Source organism: Mesoplodon densirostris, chromosome 4 (assembly GCF_025265405.1).
Source record: "Mesoplodon densirostris isolate mMesDen1 chromosome 4, mMesDen1 primary haplotype, whole genome shotgun sequence".
NCBI classification, from domain to species: domain Eukaryota; kingdom Metazoa; phylum Chordata; class Mammalia; order Artiodactyla; family Ziphiidae; genus Mesoplodon; species Mesoplodon densirostris.
The window spans coordinates 14541858-14562909 of record NC_082664.1 but is presented as its reverse complement, the minus strand read 5'-3'; the positions used below and the strand labels follow the sequence as shown (position 1 = coordinate 14562909).

Genomic DNA, 21052 nt, shown 5'->3' with positions numbered 1-21052 from the left:
TTAAACACACATGTATGTGAGAGTAAAAATTTCCAGTTTTGTTTCCTTCTTAAAAATTTTTATTATTACTATTCCTGTTCTCTGTGAGTTAATTGCCTTTGATATAAATAAGAAGTTCGGTGATAAAAAATTTTTATTATTGAAAAATTTCAAACACAAACATAGGGGAAAGAGCATAATAAATCCCCATGTACCCTTCACCCTATTTCAACTACCAACTCAATTCTCAACCCTGTTTCATTTATATCCCTACCCATTTCTCCCCAACATATTATTTTGATGCAGATCACAGATAGCATAACATCTTGTCCATAAATTTAAAAATTCCAGTTTTAATGAAGTAGGGAGCCTGGGAACAGAATATATGCTGTAAAGTGAGATAATTCACATTTCAATAGCGGTTCCAGTCTAAAAGAGGTACTAATGAAAATGGAACAAGATGCAGGTGTTGCAGGATGGAGACAGACGGGAGTGGGGTGCATATAAGAGGCGGCTTCGGTCCCCCAGACCCAGCCTGGCTGCTGGCTGGAGAGGAAGAGGAGACGCCTCACTCACCAGCCAGAGGGTTGTTATAGGGTTAAAGGAAGTAATACGTGTCAAATGCTTAGAAGAGTGTCTGGCACAGAGTGAATGCAATAAAGATGCTACTGCTGATGTCGCTTTCATGAAACAAAGAAGTAGTGGATGCTGCTGCAGGGCTAGATCTATGGCGAGAAGCCCTGGGAACGGGGCTGGGGTGCCAGTGGAGGGCAGAGGGAGAGAGGAAGGGAGCCCCTGAGTGGAAAGGGGGAGATGAGAGCTGGCCGTTTTCCACTTCCAATGTCCAGCGGAGAGACGGCAGTGTGGGCCTGGGGAGAGGGACATGGACTCCAGATCTGCAGATCCCTTAGTCACCCACACAAACAGCAGGTGACGTCTCCAAACCATCTCCCTTACAAGAAAAGAAGATGGATTTGGCAACAGTATTATATCTACCAGGAAAGACAGGCCCATTTGCTGTAATCAGACTTACCGCCACCTCTCTCTAAATCCCAGATAACATTCATTTAATACCAAGAATATTTGGTAGAACAATAATTAGGCTCTAATTGGCATCCTAATCATTTGAGTGGTAGTCAAAATGTCACTTCCAAAAATGTTATTTCCTTTTGGTAGCTTATCCTTTCCAGTCTCCCATTTTGGCTTTTCATAAACCAGCCATCTCCGAGGGGGCTCCAGGGATGAGAAGTTCTTCTGGCAGAAGAAAAGGATTTAGCAATTACCTTCCTAGTATGCAAAGCCCAATTACACGAACTGGGTGCATGGCAGTGACAGCTGTACAATACCACAAGCAAGGAAAAGCCAACGTCTATATTTGGAGTTCAACGGTGAGATTCAAAAACCCATGGGGGAGGGGGCAGGAATAAAATAATCAGATACCCCTCAAATTTAGCCTGGAGGGGATGTCTAAAATTCATCACTATTAAAATAGAACAAATAACATAGAGAACTGTCTTCATTATTTACCTTTGTGGACAGGTTGGCCATATCCTACAAGTTCTCGTAACCTAGATCCTTCAATTGATTAGGAAGATTTTCTTTTCTACATCGTATATACTTAATGAATCAATTAATAAATGTAATCCTTGGCAGGTGTGTAACAATTTTTAAAAATTTAACATGGTATATGAATAATATTTCATTTCCTTACTTTAGCGGTGAAAAACTATCTAAGCAATGAAAAACTATCTAAGCAATTTAGACATTTTGGACCATTATCTTAGACCCACAGATTGATATAATCAGAGAGCATGTTGACCTTCGAGATTATCTCATCCCATTCTTACTTTACTAAGGACATGGAAACTAAGACCCAGAGACAGGAGATAGGACCGGCCCAGGGTCACACAGTGGGAGCCCTGAAATTAGAAGCCAGGTCTCATGATGCTCAGGTCAGAGCCCTTATTTCTAAATTAACTGCATATAAAAGTACAAATTAAAGCGGAGTTCGAGAGATCTAGTCTACAAGGAGTCTGGGGCCAGGAAAAGCTTCTAAAAGTCAGGCTGATGGGACTCTCAGCTACAAATAAAATCCTCCTACCCAGTTTTGAGAAAACATAGACAACACCCATCAAGGCTTGCTCAAGTTTTCTCCCCTTAAACTGGAAATAAAACAGAGCAAACCCCACATCCGTGCCCCCGCTTCCCGTTTCTCTTTTTGCCCTAAAACAGCGATATGGCTCCAAGCAGAGAAGTGTCAAACCTTTATTACTTCGGCAGATGCTTAAATTAGAGGCCACCGCTGCCTCTGGCCATGGTGGGAGGAGTAGAGAGCGGGTTGGTTTTCAAAGGTCACAGACTTTATTACAGAGCGTGAACGCTGGACGCCACCCTCCGGCACGCTCTCCCTTGGAGGATGTGAAGCAACTGGATCAAGTTTGCACAGTGAGTAAAGGGTTGCCGGGTTTCTACTCAAATACGGCTCCATCTGCTCTTCTGCTGATGTAGCCCTTTGTTATTCTTACAAAATGAATCCCTAAACTCAGGAAATGGGCATTTCATTCCTCTCCCTCCTCCCTCCCCAAGTGCCCTCACCTTTTGGTCTTTGTTTTCAGTCCTTCTCCCCTGGCTCTGGGCACCAGGGACTTCAACAATGGTGGCCCCTTGACACACACAAGATGTAGGGAGGGAAGTAAGGTGTCCCGGGTGCTCCCCAGAGGTGTGTCTTACACAAAGTAGGTGTTCAACGAATGCTTGAATATAGGTCAAATGTTAGGATCCATTCTTCTGGAGGTCCTTTAAGGGGGGGCCACAGACAAATCCTCATGACCTTGGATTTGGCAATGGATTCTTAGATATGACACCAAAAGCATGAGCAACAAAAGAAAAAAATCAGTACACTAGACTTCATCAGAACTAAAAACTGCGCATCAAAGGACATTATCAAGAAAGTGAAAAGACAACCTACAGAATGGGAAAAAGTATTTGCAAATCATGTATCTGTTAAGGTTTTTATCCACATTAAATAAAGAACGCCTATAACTCAACAACAAAAAGACAAACAGCCCAATATAAAAATGGGCAAGGGGGACTTCCCTGGTGGTTCAGTGGTTAAGAATCCTCCTGCCAAAGCAGGGGACACGGGTTGATCCCACATGCCGCGGAGCAACTAAGCCCAGGTGCCACAACTACTGAGCCCGTGCTCTAGAGCCCACGGGCCACAACTACTGAAGCCTAGGCGCCTAGAGCCCGTGCTCCGCAACAAGAGAAGCCACCGCAATGAGAAGCCCGCGTACCGCAACGAAGAGTAGCCCCTGCTCGACGCAACTACAGAAAGCCTGCACGCAGCAACGAAGACCCAAAGCAGCCAAAAATAGATAAATAAAAAAATAATTTTCTAAAAAAATGGGCAAAGGTCTTGAACAGACATTTGTCCAAACAAGATATGCAAATGATGAATATGCACGTGAAAAGATGCTCAACATCATTAGTCAACAGGCAAACTCACAATGAGATACCATTTCACACCTACTAGAATGGCTATAATACAACAACAACAGCAAAAAAACAAAAACAAAAAATAAAAGCGTGGGTGAGAATGTGGAGCAACTGGAACACTTGTGCCTTGCTGCTTGGAACACAGAATGGTGCAGCTGCCGTGAAAAACAGTTTGGTAGTTCTTCAGAAAGTTAAACATAGAATTACCATGTGACCTGGCAATTTTACTCTTGGACATATACCCAAAAGAACTGAAAACAGGAACTCAGATACGTGTACACCTGTGTCCATCACAGCATTATTCACAATAGCCAAAAGGTGAAAACAATCCACACGTCCATCAACAGACGAATGAATAAACAAAATGTGGCATATACACACAATGGAACATTACTCAGCTATAAAAAGGAATGAAGTTCTGATACATGCTATCAGATATATTATTACAACATAGCTGAACCTTGAAAACATTAGGCTAAGTGAAATCAGCCATAAACAAAAAACTAGTATGGCATGATTCCATTTGTATAATGTACCCAGAATAGGCAAATTCATAGACACAAAAAGTAGCTTAGAGGTTACCAGGTTATGGGGGTTGCGGGAATGGGGAGTATTGCTTAATAGGTATAGAGTTTCTGTTTGGGGTGATGGAAGGGTTTGGAAACAGACATACTGGTTACACAACACTGTGAATCCAATTCATGCCACTGAATTATATATTTTAAAATGGTTAATATGGCGTTTTTTAAGTTGAAAAATGTTTTCCCTTGAGGGCCATAAGAAGAGAACAATGATGCTTAATTCAAAAAACATACCCATAATGGTGGGACTATAGATACCCGTGGCCACGTCAGTGGCTGAGATTCTTCAGGGCAGGTTGTTCAAAAATGATGTAGTTGATCCCTACTGGGCTGACCCCCAAAGGTGGACCAGAGTTGGGATCTGCACCAGTCACTGCTCTGCCCCGAACAGGGCCCACCTCTTCCTCTGCTATTCCCCAAGTAAAGGACCTTTAACCTTGGGGCCTACCTGGGGAAGATACACTCATTGCACAACCAGGGACAGTTGACCCCCAAACCAAAGAAAAGCAGGATGAGAATGTACATTGGTTTTGAAGCACGGGTTTATTCAGCAAGTTTTTATTGTGCACCTATCACGAACCGAACGCCTTGATTTCTCAGAAGTCTGCGGCTCCGTTTGCATCAGGCCACCCTGATGCCTTCTAGAGACCCTGGCATGTAAGTCAAGGCTGGGTTTCTGAAGAGTGAGTGGGGCTGCGTGAAATACCAAATGTTAATGTAAACTAACAAATGATAGGCCGGTTAAGCAGATGTAGTTAGACGTTCAAGTGTTTTCTACAAGGCTCCCTGACTAAATAAGTGTTTGGGGTACGGATGTGTAGATGCCCCTTTGGTACAAGCACGAGCCAGACAGTTCTACCCACAGAACTATAAAGGTGTTGAGATTTACCATAAACAAATGAATACGACGAATTCAATAGGAAAGATAACAATACCATTTCTGTCTTTAAAGCTGCCATGTCTGTGTAGAGGGGATACACGCACCCTTCAAAAAGGACCCCAAAACATTCCGTCCAAATGGAGCCATTAATAGTCAAATTCAAGAAACAATTCCTTAGCAGCTTGGGTTCATTCTAAAAAACAGAGAAAGCGGTGCTTGTTACTTTACTTTTAATAGCGCAAGTTGTCATGCCAACTAGTGCTACTGTTTAAAAAGGGGGAGAAAAAGAAGTGTTCCTTCCTACACAAACCTTTCAGCAGGGCTTCACATCAGTCTTTAAAAACATGAAAACTCCTAGCACTGGAGATACGGTAACCACTGCACTTATATTTAAACCTGTTAGGATGAGGATGTGATGCTCCTTTGGTTTGAATTCCCTTTGCACACAGCGCTCCTTGCCCAGGATCTGGCTGAACAGCGCCCCGAGAGAAAGAAAGGCACCGTGTGGGCACACAAGAAAGCAGCCCATCTTGAGATGCGAGGGGAGCCTTCCATCTTGAACCACAGAGACAGAGAGGAGAGTTTTTCTGCAAAGTGGCCCTGCTCCCCGCATAAGCACCGTTCTTAATGGGCGGAGTCTGCACAATGCTTACGACACACACAAAGATGTCGTGACAGGAGGGACTAGGAGAAGGTGGACTGGGGGCCCCCCACCCTGTCCCGGCTGGTGCGGGAGTGCCTGGGCCCGCGCTAGCCGCGTCCTGATGCAGAAGTGTTGACGCTGTTTGGGGACAAGAGAAGGGAGGAAGGTATGAGGACAGGGTGAGAAGGAGGCTAGACCTCTTCTCTCACAGCAGCCTGGTGGAGGTGAACGCTTCTGTGCATGAAAGATTCCACCCAGAAGAAAGGAAGATTCCTGCAGCGGCACAGAGGCAAAGAGAATCTGCTCACAGAGCAGCTGAAGGGTGATGTGCCAGACACGTCAGGGCCTGGCAACCTGGCTCCATGCTTTCACCCAATGTCCTTGCCTCCTCTCCTCCCTCCAGGAGAGCAAGGCCTCATGTCCCTGAACCTCCGTGACCTTGATAATGAGGGTGTCCCTCTGCTCTTAGACTTAATTCCTGTCAGGCCCCGAAGAGCCAATTCATACATCAGCTGTTTGTCATTCTCCCTGGCACCCCCAACCTGCCAGCTCTGCTGCACCCGGCCTAGTCCCTTCACCTGCAATTAACATGCCTTGCACTATCTAGTCTTCTCTAACTGGTTACCTTTCCATGTGTTGCTTTCTGAGTTCCCTATCTAGACTGGAAGTTTCTGGAAGACAAGAGACTGTTTTTGTATACTTAGTTGCTTCCCCCCTGCCTGGCAACTCCTGGGCACACAGTGGTAGAAACAGCACAGCAGTACACGGCTGCTGTTTAATGATCTCTACGTGTAGGGCTCTGTTCTGAGCACTTTACATGAATTAGCGAATAACTCTCAGAATGATCTGACATAGGTGTGATTATTATTCCTATTTTACAGAAGGAAAGACTGAGGCATAAGAGGTTAATGACTTGCCGGGATCACACAACTAGTAAGCGGTAGAACCAGAACTCAAACCAAAGCTCTCTGACTCTAGGGCCTATGCCCAGGACACATGAGACGGCTGACCCGGGTTTGGGGGTTGAGGAGGCAGGGCTGGGGTGGGGATGCCGATGGAGGGGAGGAGAATGATGGGGAATCTCCACAGTAAAACGTCTACGATCCTGTCCCATCCCTTGAAACTTACATAGATGTACATGCACTTGTTCATAAAGAGATGTAGGACAAAGTGATCTCTAAAATGTCAGTGGGTAGTCAACTCTTTCAGGAGAGTGGGCTTCTCAGTGACTTTTTTCTTTTCCATGTTTGTACGTAATGTTTGATTCTTCAAGGAGTCTGCTGGGCTGTCGCACGGGGCAGAAAGACAATGAAGTTGTTTTCATTATAGGAGGAAAAGGAAAGCAAAACAAAACAAAAAGAGGGAGAAGAAGAAGGGGCAAGGGGGACAGCCATGAAATGTTTCCCAACAGAAGGGTGTTTGAGAAAGATCACTGTGGTGACGATGCAGCAGATGAAGACGGGATATAAACAACCACCACGTGAATGATAATGATAATCCCAACATCCGCGGGGCCCAGAGAAATAATGTAGGAAGTTTAAAATCCAGTTACTCCACAGCAGCACTGTCGCCACGGCCAAATGTCCACCAGCGGATAAACGGAGAGACAAATCGTGGTCTATCCATACGATGGGATGTTACTCAGCCATAAAAAGGAATGAGGACGGATACATGCTGCAATGGGGATGACCCTGAAAGCATTACGCCAAGTGAAAGAAGCCAGACACCAAAGGTCGTATAATGGATGATTCCATTTATATGAAATACTCAAAATAGGTAAATCCACAGAGTCAGAAAGCAGATTAGTAGCTGACAGGGCCTGGGGGGAGGGAGGAATGGGGAACAACTATTTAATAGGGACGGGGTTTCCTTTCAGGGTGATGAAAGTGTTTTGAAATTAGAGGAGATGGTTGTACAATAGCATGAATGTACTAAATGCCACTGAATTGTACCTTTTAAAATGGTTGTGTATGTTATGTAAATTTACCGCAATTAAAAAAAAATCCAGTTAGCCTTTTAACTTAAAGTCCCCAGGAAATGGAAAAGCAGATGAGAAGAAAGAAAGGAAGGGTGGGGAGGAAGGAAGGAAACATACAATACAAATTGGGGGGAAAAAAGGGGAAGGAGGGAAGGGAGGGAGGGAGTAAGGGAGGAAAGAAGGGAGGGAGGGAGGGAGGAAAGAAGGGGGGAGGGAGGGAGGGAGGAAAGAAGGGGGGAGGGAGGAAACCCCAGCAAATGAGGGAAGCGGGACACTTTAAGTCATGGCCTGAGACCAAGGGAGAGGGGTCCGTGCTCAGTCAAGGGCGGACCAAGACCCTCCTCCAGGAGGCGAGCTCTCCAAAACCGGGGCCAGCCCTCGAGATGCTGTGCACTTGCGCCTTCCTCCTAAGACAGCTCTACTTAGATCTGCTTCACCGTGGCCGCCAAATGTGCACTGGGGGAAGCTCCATCTGCAGAACTAAGTAGAAATAGCAAGAAAAGCTAAGGCCAAGGATTCAGATCCTTCATTACTGGATGAGACCCTGTGTGGAGACCCCCCGGCAGCAGCCAGCCCAGATGGCAACTGCCTGCTGCTTGGCTGCCTTCCTCTAGGCTGGGAGCTGCTCACGGACAGGGACCCCCGCCTCGCCCACGGCTGCATGCCTGGCCTGAATCACAGCCCCTGGCACAGAACCAGGGGCTGCATTTATATGTGTTAAAGAAATGAATGTCCTTTTTATATATATATATTTGATCCATCGATGTATATGTTTAATAGATAAAACACAGATATGGCACGAAATTCAAAAGGCTCCAAGGGACATACGGTGATAAATTTCCCTTTCTTCCACCGTTCTGCTCCAGCACCTTCAAGGCAATCCCTGACGCTGTTTCCACTGTTGTCAATGTGACTAGAGCATATTCTGAATTGCAAAGGCTCCGGCAACCGACCGGACTACCCAGTGACTTGGGCGTCAGGTCATCACCACGAGATGAAGCTACATGTGATGTCAAGGTGAAAGTCATCTGGCTGAAGACAAGGTCCCAGGATTCCGCGCCGGGCAGAGAGGCCCATGCCAGGGAGCTGCGGGCTCGTGGAGGAATGCCGCTAGGATGACAGCCGTGCCCCTGGAGTCACTTGTGGCACGACGAGAAGCCTGTGGACAGGGGCCTCCCAGCCTGTCAGCCTCAGGCTCCTCACACCTGCTGTGGACACAGGTGAATTTCAAGCTGGGGACAGGCTCTGTTGCTACATGATGGGAGGAAAGCAGACGTGCAAACCACGCTCAGCCCTGGCCTCCGAGAAACTTTTAGTGGTTTGTTGGGGGTGGAGGGGAGTTCACCTTAAGAGAACTCAGCTGTGAGCCTGGTGGCACTCTCCCCACAGATGGGCTCTTTGGTGGAAACGGCGGACAGGAACTAAGCTGGCCAGAAGGAGAGGGTCCCAGGAAGCCAAAGCCCCGGGGGTGGTAAAGAATCTGGGCCAATCCCAAGCCTGGGCAGTGTCCCAGGGGGTGTTCCGTGTATGACAGGAACATCTGGACTCATTGCCTTATCTAAGCCAGATTGCGAGGTGTTTTTTTTTTTTTTTTTTTTTTTTGAAGACTGAGTAACCATTGCCCTGTATAGTCACCAAACCAAAGACTAAAAAAAGATCCAAGCCACGCAGGCTCATCTGTTCTCCAAGGCTCCTGCCTAATGTGGCGATGCGCCGGCAGGCAGGCTACAGGGTGAGCTGGGTGCTTATCTGATTTCAGCCAATCTGTTACTGTATTTCATTCCCTGTCCTCGTGCCCAGAGGCTGTTGCAATGTGTGTAAATTTAGAAAAAGAAAGATAAATAACATGGAAAAGTTCATTTTAACAAAAGGAGTTGTCTTTCTTCCCTTCTTTCCTTTTGCTTCATTAAAGAGAAGATAAAATGATCCTGTTACTGATTTAGCCCCTACCAGGGTGGATTTGATATTCTGGGCAGGGACTCAATAACGCCTAACCGCAGCCTCGGATTAACCAGCTTCTTGTGAAACTGTAAAACTGTCAGGCTTCCATCCTAAATGTTTCTTAGCAGCTGAGGGAATGAGACGGCGATGCCTGGTACAAGATCTGTAAGCAACTGGGGTCTCTTCTGAACAAGTAAAAGACTCTACGTGACGACAGCGTTTACTTCCCGTGAAGCCTGTACCAGCTCACCCAACGTACACTGGGCCGGAAGCTGCCAGTGCACCAGGAGTTATGCATTGATACTTTATATAAAATAAAACCTGCTTTACAAGGAAATTAATATCACAGATGGGAGATTGGGGTTATGGTGGAAATTACACTGAAAGAGAAACTGCTTGAGAAACGCTTGCCTTCTCTCATACGTGAACTCACCCCAGTGGGTTTATGGACCCTTGGTAGGAGATGACCACCAATGAATTCCACCACCTGATCGTTTAGCCCAATTCGCATTTTGCAGAGATGGAAACCAAAGTTAAGTGATGGGCCCAAGGTCACATGGCTGCCAGCGATGGGGGGGTGGGGACAAGACCAGGTCCCACAGCTCTTCAAAGTGCTGGTACCGCCAGAACTACCCACTGCTGGAAGTCAACCAGACTCAAGGGCTGTACCTCTGACAGCATCTCATACTGGCCTCTTCTTCCAAGGGCGATGGTCAGTAAATCATAGACCACAGATGCACTCTGTAAACTGATGAGGCGGTCGCTCTTGTGCTCAGGTATCCTGCTCAGCACAGCGTCCCGGTTGGCCTGAAAACAACACAGAAGAGAGAAGCAGACGGTGAGCTGGCCCGTGCACACAGCTGTCACCATGCGCAGAGGAGCCATCCAGGCTCTCCTGCCCCTGGGAGCTTGCCGCGGGTCTGGAGACAAGGGGACAAGTGAGCCAGGGGTCATTTAGTCAAAGTCCCCAGAGTACCACAGCACATGGTAACATGGTATTATCCAAACACTGAAGGCCTGGCGGGCACTTGTCCCTGTCAGCAGGCGTCTGGAGGAAGCTTTAGGAGTTGATGCAAAGCAGGGTTCCTCCTGGGCTCGGGTTCACAGTCAGCCACGCTGCAGACACAGCTGTGCTCTGGGGCAGCAGAATCATCCACCAAGTGAAGCTCTGCTGTGCCTCACTTGTAGACCCTGTTTCTGCTGTACATTAAAGAGCGGGAGAGGGCTTCCCTGGTGGCGCAGTGGTTGAGAGACCACCTGCCGATGCAGGGGACACGGGTTCGTGCCCCGGTGTGGGAAGATCCCACAGGCCGCGGAGCGGCTGGGCCCGTGAGCCATGGCCGCTGAGCCTGCGCGTCCGGAGCCTGTGCTCCGCAACGGGAGAGGCCACGACAGTGAGAGGCCCGTGTACCACACACACACACAAAAAAAAAGAGTGGGAGAAAATTCCTAGCCCCACACTTCCCATCACCAAATGGTGTCATCACGTTCCATCAGTCCAACAGAGATATAGCGTACTTTTCCTCTCTCGCCCAAGTCACGTTCAAATCCCTATATGAAATCTTCACTGGAACAGACTACAGAAACTAATTCAACTTTGTTTAGGGAAGCACAAAACAGATGTACAAGAGACAGCAAGAAGCAAACGGATTTTTGTTTTAAAAGACGTTAGCACAGAGGACCCAGGAGAACACCAGGGCATACCTATTTCACTTCCCCACTGCTTAGCACAGAAATGCAGCAGGTGCATTCAAGCTTATTTATCTCACCTATCTAGAAATCAACCGCTCTTCACAGTGACTTGTTTTCATTACTTTTGAAATTTCTCCTCCGACTCCTCCAGACATATCACATGTACTGGAGACCCTAAACATAGCTCATTTTCCTTTTCTCCCTAATAGGGAGTTCAGTATCAATAAAGTTAGATTTTTCCTGTCTTCTTTTCCTTGCTAAGGAACAGAAGTCCATCCCTAGGAGCACAGAAAGGGCCCCTCCGTTCTCCCCATGGAAGTGGCACGTGCAGGACGAGGGTCACTGGTCCAGGCGGGCTGATGTCTACCTTCCTGCCTGACACTTGGAAAGGCCACGCACACAACCTCCTGTTCACTAATGAGGTGAATGCTTTCTTTCGTGTGAGTCCAAGGCATTGACTTGTAGCCTCCTGTCAGTACTTACTTGTTTTAAAACTCCTTACTCTTAAATGTCAAAGACAAATAAGACTATATAAGACAGGCCACTTCCTACAAAGTGAGTCATCTCTTATGGAAACAAGCCTGCTTTTGAAGATTTCATTCTAAGTTTTTCTTGTCAGGAGTGCCTTTCGACCCAACAAAAGAAGCTCTGAGGAAAATACAGCCTGCTGTAAGTGGTCTCATTTTATTTATTTCCTCTAAATGTTCCATATTGAGATCAATGCCTGGGAGAGAAGGGAACAAGACAAAACACCATTTAAGAGAGATTTTCAGGTTATGCCCAAATGCATTTTTGTTTCTTTTTAAAAGAAAAAGTCTATCAGTGCTTTTTGATTAAAAAGGTACAATATAGAACCTCAAACAGGTCCACAAATAATAAACGTCCCAGACCATCGTCTCAGTTCTAGTTGTACTAACATGGTTCTGATAACCCCTCTCTCCTGGGGAAATTAATTTGACTTGAGGTAAGAATGCAGTTCAATTCCAAACGAGTTCTTGTAGGTGGAGGGACTATGGACAAATTTATGCTTCTAAGTTAAAATTAGGACCAGTAAAGAATACAATTTTCTCAGACACCAAAAAAGCCCGGCAATTCTCATTTTGGTTCTGAAATTGAGCACATCTATTTTTGGTCTAAAAACTGAAAAAAATCAAAGGAGTCAAGGGACGTGAAAAAAGACTTCCCAAGGCAACTTAATTTAGATTTCTACCTACGTAACTATGGAATGATTTACAGGGAGAACATAACCACTTTGGTTGGCAACCTAAGTCCTTCATATTTACTGTCACTGGATTTCACCATCCTCTGAAGAGACTTCCCGGAAATTAAATACGGCAGCGTCAGATGTGACTGTCTCCAGGGGATCCGAACCTTGAGTTATTACTAGTTTCTACCACTTCAAGGAGGGAGCAGGAGAGTTGGGGACATCACTCCCAAGACAGCAACACTTAGAGCGAGCATTCTGGTGATGTGGCCATGTTTCCCAAATTCCAGTCTGGAACGCATGATCTGACAACAGAACTCAATCCTTTCAATCAGAATTGTCCAAGAAATCGAAAGTGTATGCTCACCATGCTTTCAGAATTTTTACACCATTACTAACCAAGTTTGCCCAAAGGAAGCTAAGTGCCAGGTTGTGAAGACTCCAGCGATGAGGTCTGTGTGGGCAGCCCCCCGCCCCCACAGAACTGATGACGGTGAGACCTGCCCATCTGAACACCAGTTACTGGAGGCCACTGGGCGCCAGCCGGTGCACATATGTGCCTCCACATCTGTGCCAAGGTAGAGTAGAGGATGTAAATGACACCGTCCTAAGTCACCAGCTGACAGTCAAGGAAAGATAAGCCACAGGGGCAACCTGTTTCCTTCAGAGGAAGTAGGGCCAATGATGTCAAACAGCTTCCAAATAAAAAGAAGCGGTGACTCAAGCGGTCTCGCTCTTATAAACATCTCGGGGCCATTTCACAGAACAAGAAAACCCAAAGCTTTAACTTAAGGCAAGAAAGCTACGCCGCCTGCCTAATCCCAGCCTCTTTTGCCCCTCTTTCACTCAGCACACAGGCATTCCTCTTGTGCTCCGTTTCTGAGTCTTTCTCCCCGAGTGTATTTCACGCCTCCATTTAAACTGTCTGCTTGGGGAAGAAGGGAACACCTTCTCTTGCTTTAGTTATGACTCCTTTTCCTCCTCCTTTCTCCTCCTGCCTGCCTGGTGGGGTGGGAGTTATGGAAGAAGGCAGGATGCTCTGCTAGAAGGAGCAGCAGACCACTGCATGATGCCTCCATTCTGCCTGCTCTGGGCCTCCGGTCCCTCATCTAAATAACTAGGTGGATGTGAGGACCTCTAGGTCCCTCCACGTTCCAGGGGCTTGCTGTTCTGCTCAGGTGCTCAGCAGACACCATTTACTTGCCAAGGTGTTAACTACTATAACACAGATTGCTCCAGAATGTTTCAAGCCGGGCTGTCATGTCTAGCAATATGCAGAGTAGAAACCCAGTAAATGATGAGCGATGAAATTGTAGACCTACATTTGATATCCTGGCCAAACACTAAGAAAACATTTCAAAGGAATTTGATGGTCTGGCAAAAACTCCCTCACAACAGCAGAGCCAGGTAACAGGAGTGGGCTCTCTGGGCCTGGGCTCTGCAATGCCTGGGAAACAGGTGGGGGCTTGGGGAGAGGACCTGGGCAGGAGGACGAGGCAGTTTCATCAGGCTGCTGCTATGGAAACCGGAGGTTCAAGTATACAAGTCTTTCACCCCCAAATTCTCCCTCCCACCAAGGCGAATGGAGAAGGCTCATAAAGGTTACCTTTTGGGGGCTTCTTTCCCCTTTCAAGGTTCCTTTGGTGGTCATTTTAGCTATAGTTACCCATATACAACTGTGTTAGTGTTCAGTCAGTACTTGGTGGATAAATGAATGAACTAAGGGAAGAGAAGCTCCATGCTGCAGGCTGACCCAGGGACATATCTGGCCAGTCCAAGAATTAGAAACGTCCCTTTATTTTTTAAACCACTATACTTTTTTCCCATCAGGTATTCCCTTTGGAAAGTACTCTTCTCCAAAGAAAAAGAATCACTATCCTGATGGAGTCACCATATCAAAACAGGGACCATAGGAATAGGGGAAAGAAAAATGTAAAAACACATTCTACTCACCATTGATTCACTAATCAGCAATAACAACAGGGCTTCTTCAGTATTTTCTTGAGGACAAAAAATGCTGTATAAAGAAAATTGACTTTGATACATGGCAATTTCAAAATAACACAAAATACATGACTAAGCAGAACTGAAGGGCTAACAGCTTCTAGATTTTTATATAGTGTAGAACCCATGAAAAATACTGTATAATCTGGGCCCCTGAATTAATTTGTTTATTTCTATGGTAATCTATGGAATGTATACATTTTAACTACGCATTTTAATAGCGGGCAGCCGGGTAAAGCTGTAGAAACCAAGTTAAAAGCCCAAAGAACGTTTGTGCCTATTACAGAGGCGGAAATTTTGATCACTACAAACGGACATTATCTAAATAACACAAGCTTTCTCCTAAACCCATTACGAGGTATAAACTGAAGACATCTCACTACATGGTACTCTTCTTACCTCTTACTTGCTAGCTGGCGTATTGTATATTGTCATTTAGATGAAATAGGAGATTGGAAGCAATTTTAGAGTTTGAATGATTTCTAGAATACTGTAAGAACTTAGCGAGCTATCTTACTCAAACACACGTGTACTATGGCGGGGGGCACTCAGGAGCTGTCTTATTCATCAACTTTATGGGATTTGGCTGAACTCTACCATCTTGGATTAAAATAAAAAGCTTTTAATCTCAATGTTGCTCAGGATTAAAGAACAATAAAAACCAAACATAACTCTGGTCTCCATTCCCTATATCCTATTTTTTGTGCTTTGAGCGTTTTAAAAGACCTCCAGGGAATTCTCTGGTGGTCCAGTGGTTAGGACTCTGCGTTCTCATCGTCCGGGGCCGGGGGTTCAATCCCTGGTTAGGGAACTAGGATCCCACAAGCCGCGGGGCACAGCCGGAAAAAAAAAACAAACCCTCCAGCATTTCCCCCCGTTCTAAAGTTCTAGCATCCTTTGAGTAGAATTGTGTCTCATCACTAGTTGGGCCAAACTCAACTCTGTTTCTTTTTTTTTTTGGTTCTTGTTTTTTTGTTTGTGTGTTTTTCGGCCATGCCAGGCGGGCATGTGGGATCTTAGTTCCCCCACCAGGGATCAAGCCCGCACCCCCTGCAGTGGAAGCGCAGAGTTTTCACCACTGGACTGCCAGGCAAGTCCCATCAACTCTTTTTCGTGGAATGGTAGAAGAGTGCAATAAAAATGAACTTGGTTAAAAAAACTCCTGGATGTTTTGGAGATGACTAAATAAAGACTAAATTTACATCTTCCCAGGGGTGATATTACAATCATTTAACTTAAGAGAAGGGATGATTTCCACCCCCCCCAAAATGGCCAAAATAATGTTTTCCAAATGATTACAAATATTTGTTCTCTTTGAAGTGCTGGCAAATTTTGTATTGTGTCAAAGGGCCATGAGGAGTAAGACAGAAAAGTCCCGTGACTGATACTCTTTTTACAATTCAGTCATCCCTGGAGGTAAGGAAACCACCTGTGGGACGGTTCCTATTGCTCTTACAGGGCTAAAATTTTATAAAAGGGCTGGGCTGTGAGTGAGAAGCAGGATTCTGGAATGTGCAGTGACCTCCTTAAAGAGGTAACTTGAGGTGATTTGGGTTTTTGGAAGATGGAACATTTCTTTCCCCTTAAATTCAGAAATAGAGCCAACAGCCTTTGAATTAAGAACGCTCATGTGTGTGTGTGTCTGTGTGCCTGTGTGTCTGTGTGTGTGTCTGTGTGTATCCCCATCCAGCAATCAGTTCCTGATATCCTGGCTCATGCTTACATGCAGTTGGGACCTTATAAATAAAGCAGAACCATTAATCATTTTTTTCACAGCTACCCAGTTCTGCATTGTCCAGACTAATTGAAAAGAGAGGGAGCCCATTCTAATCATAACTTAACACCAGCAAATTCAGTCCAGAGATAATCCCCAAATTCCATTTGAGCCATCTAGCCTACTTAAATGCGAGGTTGTGTTATTTTCACTAGAGCTGCTAACAAATAGCACATTAACTGATTCTAATTCTACTTCCTCTACCCTTCTTTTCAAGGCAGGAAAGATGGGTACTCAGGGGCGCTGCAAGGTTCTCAGGGCTGGCAGGAAGAAGTGGGGGGTGGGGGAGGGGGAAAGGATAGTTTTAAGAGACATGCCTAAAAAACTACCCACTGGAATGCCCCCTTCTCCATAATTATGAATTCTCTAGATCTATTTCTGGCCATTCTTTCCCTCTTCCCTGCCCAGGGGAGTGTGGACCTCAGGGTGGACAGTCACAATTGTTGGGGCCCTCCTTTTGTGATATTATCCTCTTGGGGCCCAAGAGCCTCAAGGGGAGATCCTGGGGTGCCCGGGCCTCAGCCTTGTGGAGCCAGAAAACTGGGGCCTTAGACCTGGAGGAAGCTGATTGAAGGGATGGTCATTCACAGCTTCGGTTCTGCTATCAAGTAGTTGTTAGGACCCTTCAATGCCCCCATCTTTATACTTTGAACAGCATCCTCATCCTTACCAAAAGCCTCTGCATTGGCTACCAGGAGGTTCCGACCTGTATTTAGCACGCCATGATAATTACTTTCTCCTCTTAGGCCTACCGAGGAGTTTAGCACAATGTATGGCCCTCCTAGTTTTCAATAAATCATCATCCGCTTCCTGGCATAATAGTGGTTTCTAGCTTCCTTCTTTACTTAGTGCTAATTATCTAGTCAAATATGCATTTAATTGTCTAAGCCACCTCAAGTGCTTTTTACAAGGAGGAATACAATGGAAGTAAAAACATACTTGAGTGACATGCACACATATGTGGACTAAGAAACATGTATAAGAATATTCATAGCAGCACTATTCCTATTAGCTCCAACTGAGAAACAGCGCAAATGTCCATCAAGAGTAGCATGGATCAACGTATGGGAATATATTAATAAAATGGAATACTATTCAACAACAAAAACAAACTACTACTACATGCAAAAATATGGATGAATCTCTCCAATATAATGTTAGACAAAAGAAGTTAAACATAAAAGTACTTAATATATGATTCCATTCATGTAAATTTCAAAAATGGGCCAGACTAATTACAGTGATAGAAGTCAGGATAGGGTTACCCTTGGGCAGGGGGTAGTAACTGGGGGAGGGTACAGAGAGTCCTTCTAGGGTTCTGGCAATGTCTGTTTCTTGACCAGGATGCTAATTACTTGCATGTGTTCACTTAGTGAAAATTCATCAAGTTTTCTACTTTTGGTTCGTGTATTTTTCACAATGTATATTATGTGTCAGTAAAAAGCTTACTTAAAAAATAAGTAAACAAAAGTCAATAAAATTCTTCATAGAAAGATCTAGAAGAAAGGAAGTAAGGAGGGCTATGGCACGTGATTCTTCCTCTCTTTTTTTATCTTGGATTATCAGCATTTTATTTCCTTTCAACATTTAAGATGGAGAGAGGATGAGCATCCTGTACCCACTTCATGTCCAGGTTGCAGTGACAGGGAGGGGAGTTTTCTGGCAGAGGTTATTTTGCAGTAATTGTCCATTATGACCCATGGTCCTGAATGGTCCATGTGGTTTGCTGGAGCTGGAAGGATCTATGGCACACAAAGTTTGCTTTGTGCTCATGTTCCTCATAAGAGGGGAGAGAGGAGGGACCACCGGCCAGAATGAGATTTAAACATCATCTATGGATTCCCTTTTTTACCTCCCAACTCACATAACTGAACTGGTGATAACATCTTTTTGCCACAAAATTGCTTGATTGGAGAGTCCTGTCTTGTTAATAAGGAAGCCCCAAGCAGATTTTCTCTCTTTACTAATAAATCAGAAGTAAGGGTATGAACATGCAAAACTAGAGAGCTAAAAACTGATGATGATAACTGAAGGAAGAAAGATTAGCACAGAAATTAACTAACTAGAGAAATAGAAACACAATAGAGAAAAATCAACAAAACTGAAAGTTAATTCTTCAAAAAGATCAAAAAGATTTGACAAACTTTTTAGGTAGACTGACCCAGAAAAGAAAGAGAAGACTCAAATTACTAAAAGGAGAAGTGGGAAATGGAAGAGGGTACATGACTACCAATCTTATAGAAATTATATATGTGTGTGTGTGTGTGTGTGTGTGTGTGTGTGTATGTGAATACTATGAACAACTGTACTCAGCAAATTAGATAACTTAGATGAAATGGACAAATTTCTAGAAAGACACAAACTACCAAAACTGAAGAAATAGAAAATCTTAATAGCTCTGTAACAAGTAAAGAGAGTGGATTAGTAATCAAAAACTTTCCCACAAAGAAAAGCCCACGACCAGATGGCTTCACTGGTGAATTCTACCAAACATTTAAAGAAGAATTAATAATAATTCTCCATAAACTCTTTCCAAAAATAGAAGAGGAAGGAATATTTCCCACTCATTCTACGAGGCTAGTATTATCCTAATACCAAAATTAGACAAAGACATCATGAGAAAAGAAAACTATAGATCAATTATTTTATGACTATTGATGCAAAAATCCTCAACAAAATACTAGCAAATCAAACTCAGCAATAAGTAAGGATTATATACCTAGTGGGATTCACCTAGGAATGCAAGGTTGGCTTCATATCTGAAAATCAATTAATGTAATACATCACATCAATAGAATAAAGGACAAGAGCCAGATGATCATCTCAGTAGATACAGAAAAAGCATCTGACAAATTCAAAATCTTTTCACAAAAAAATATACTCAACAAACTAGTAGTAGAAGGGACTTTCCTCAGCCTGATAAAGGGCATCTATGAAAACCCACAGCTAACATCATACTTAATAGTGAAAGATTGGATGTCTTCCCCTTCCTAAGATCAGGAATAAAACAAAGGTGTCCACTCTTGCCACTTCTATTCAACATTGTACTGGAGGTTCTACCCAGGGCAATTAGGAAAGAAAATGAAATAAAAGCCATCTATGTTAGGAAGAAGTAAAACTATATTTGCAGGTGACATGATCTTGTATATAGAAAATCCTAAAGAATCTTAAAAAAACTATTAGAACTAATAAACAAGCTCAGCAAGACTTCAGTATACAAGATCAATATAGAAAACCAATTTTACTTCTATATACTTGCAATGAACAACCTCAAAATGAAATTAATAACAATTCCACTTGTGATAGTATCAAAAAGAATAGCACACACACCAAAACACCCTTAAGAATAAGTTTAACAAAAGAAGTGCAGGGCTTCCCTGGTGGCGCAGTGGTTGAGAGTCCGCCTGCCGATGCAGGGGACATGGGTTCGTGCCCTGGTCTGGGAAGATCCCACATGCCGCGGAGTGGCTAGGCCCGTGAGCCATGGCCACTGAGCCTGCGCGTCCGGAGCCTGTGCTCAGCAACGGGAGAGGCCACAACAGTGAGAGGCCCACATACCGCAAAAAAAAAAAAAAAAAAGTGCAAACCTTATACCCTGAAAACTGTAAATTGTTGTTGAAAAAAGTTAAAGAAAACCTAAATAAATGGAAAGATATCCCATGTTCATGGATCAGAAGACTTAATATTGTCAAGATGGCAATACTCCTCAAATTGAGCTACAGATTAAATGCAATTCCTACAAAATTCCAGTTGCCTTTTTTTTTTTTTTTTTTTTTGCAGAAATAGACAAAATGATCCTAAAATTCATGTGAAAATACAAGTGTTTGGGGGATGGTGGGTGACAGCTAAGCGGTGCTAGGTTTATTTTGGGGGTAGTGAAAGTATTCTAAATTTGATTGTAGTGATGGGCTATGTGACTATATTAAAAGCTATATTAATGTGAATTGTACACTTTAAATGAATGAATTATATAGTATGTGAATTATATCTCAGTGAAACAGTTTAAAAAAATGACTGTGTGCATTTGTGTGAAATGAAACTTGTGTCTCAGTAACCAGTCACATGGGAATCTTCCCTTTAACTAATAACTTCATTTAACTAGATCTGCAGTTTGCCTCCATAATTCTCCTCGTACAGATGGGGAAGCTGATGTTAGAAGACTGACAGAGGCTGAGTGGTTTAGGAAATAAGGGAGAAGTGGCCAGCACTGTGAGCTTCTCTGCCTTCAAGGGGTGAGGCCACATTGGAATCACACCCAGAGAGACACAGGGCTTCATCCACGTGTGAAACTTGATTAGGGGAGGGAGCAGGAACTAGATTCTTCAATATACTGGCACTTTGGCTATTAAGAAGCATCTGAAGCAGAAGAAAAATCTAGGGTCTATTTTTTTTTTTTTTTTTTCTTTTCTTTTTGCGGTATGTGGGCCTCCCACTGCCGCGGCCTCTCCCACTGCGGAGCACAGGCTCCGGACGCGCAGGCCCAGCGGCCATGGCCCACGGGCCCAGCCGCTCCGCGGCATGTGGGATCCTCCCAGACCGGGGCACGAACCCGTATCCCCTGCATCGGCAGGCGGACTCTCAACCACTGCGCCACCAGGGAGGCCCTAGGGTCTATTTTTAAGATTTAAATATCACCTAAAAAAGAACCCCAATCCTGCTGCTAAATAGTTCATAATGAGGGGTCAGCATTTTAAAAGTGAGAGTTTGAGAATTGCTAGAACAGATGTTCTATGAATCCAGATAAGTACTAAGGAGTAAACGCAGGAAAAAGTTAAGAAAATGCTCACTAGTCTGAATCCATATAAGAAATGCAAATTGAACAAGATGAGGAGGAAGACAAATGCCAGGGTCAATTTAAGAGGATTAAGAGGTAGTTAC

The 21052-nt window shown here is 44.4% G+C and overlaps 1 protein-coding gene across 4 annotated transcripts in view; it reads right to left on the bottom strand.

The window, feature by feature from the left end:
* The window catches only part of TTC7B (tetratricopeptide repeat domain 7B), a 242003-nt gene that overhangs the window by 106295 nt on the left and 114656 nt on the right, over nucleotides 1–21052 (bottom strand). For all 4 annotated transcript variants that reach the window (XM_060095729.1, XM_060095730.1, XM_060095731.1 and 1 more), the window contains exons 8-9: nucleotides 14350–14413; nucleotides 10170–10307 (exon numbers count right to left, since the gene is read on the bottom strand). In XM_060095729.1, coding sequence (XP_059951712.1) covers nucleotides 10170–10307; nucleotides 14350–14413 — 202 coding nt within the window. The remainder of the gene's footprint in view (nucleotides 1–10169; nucleotides 10308–14349; nucleotides 14414–21052) is intronic.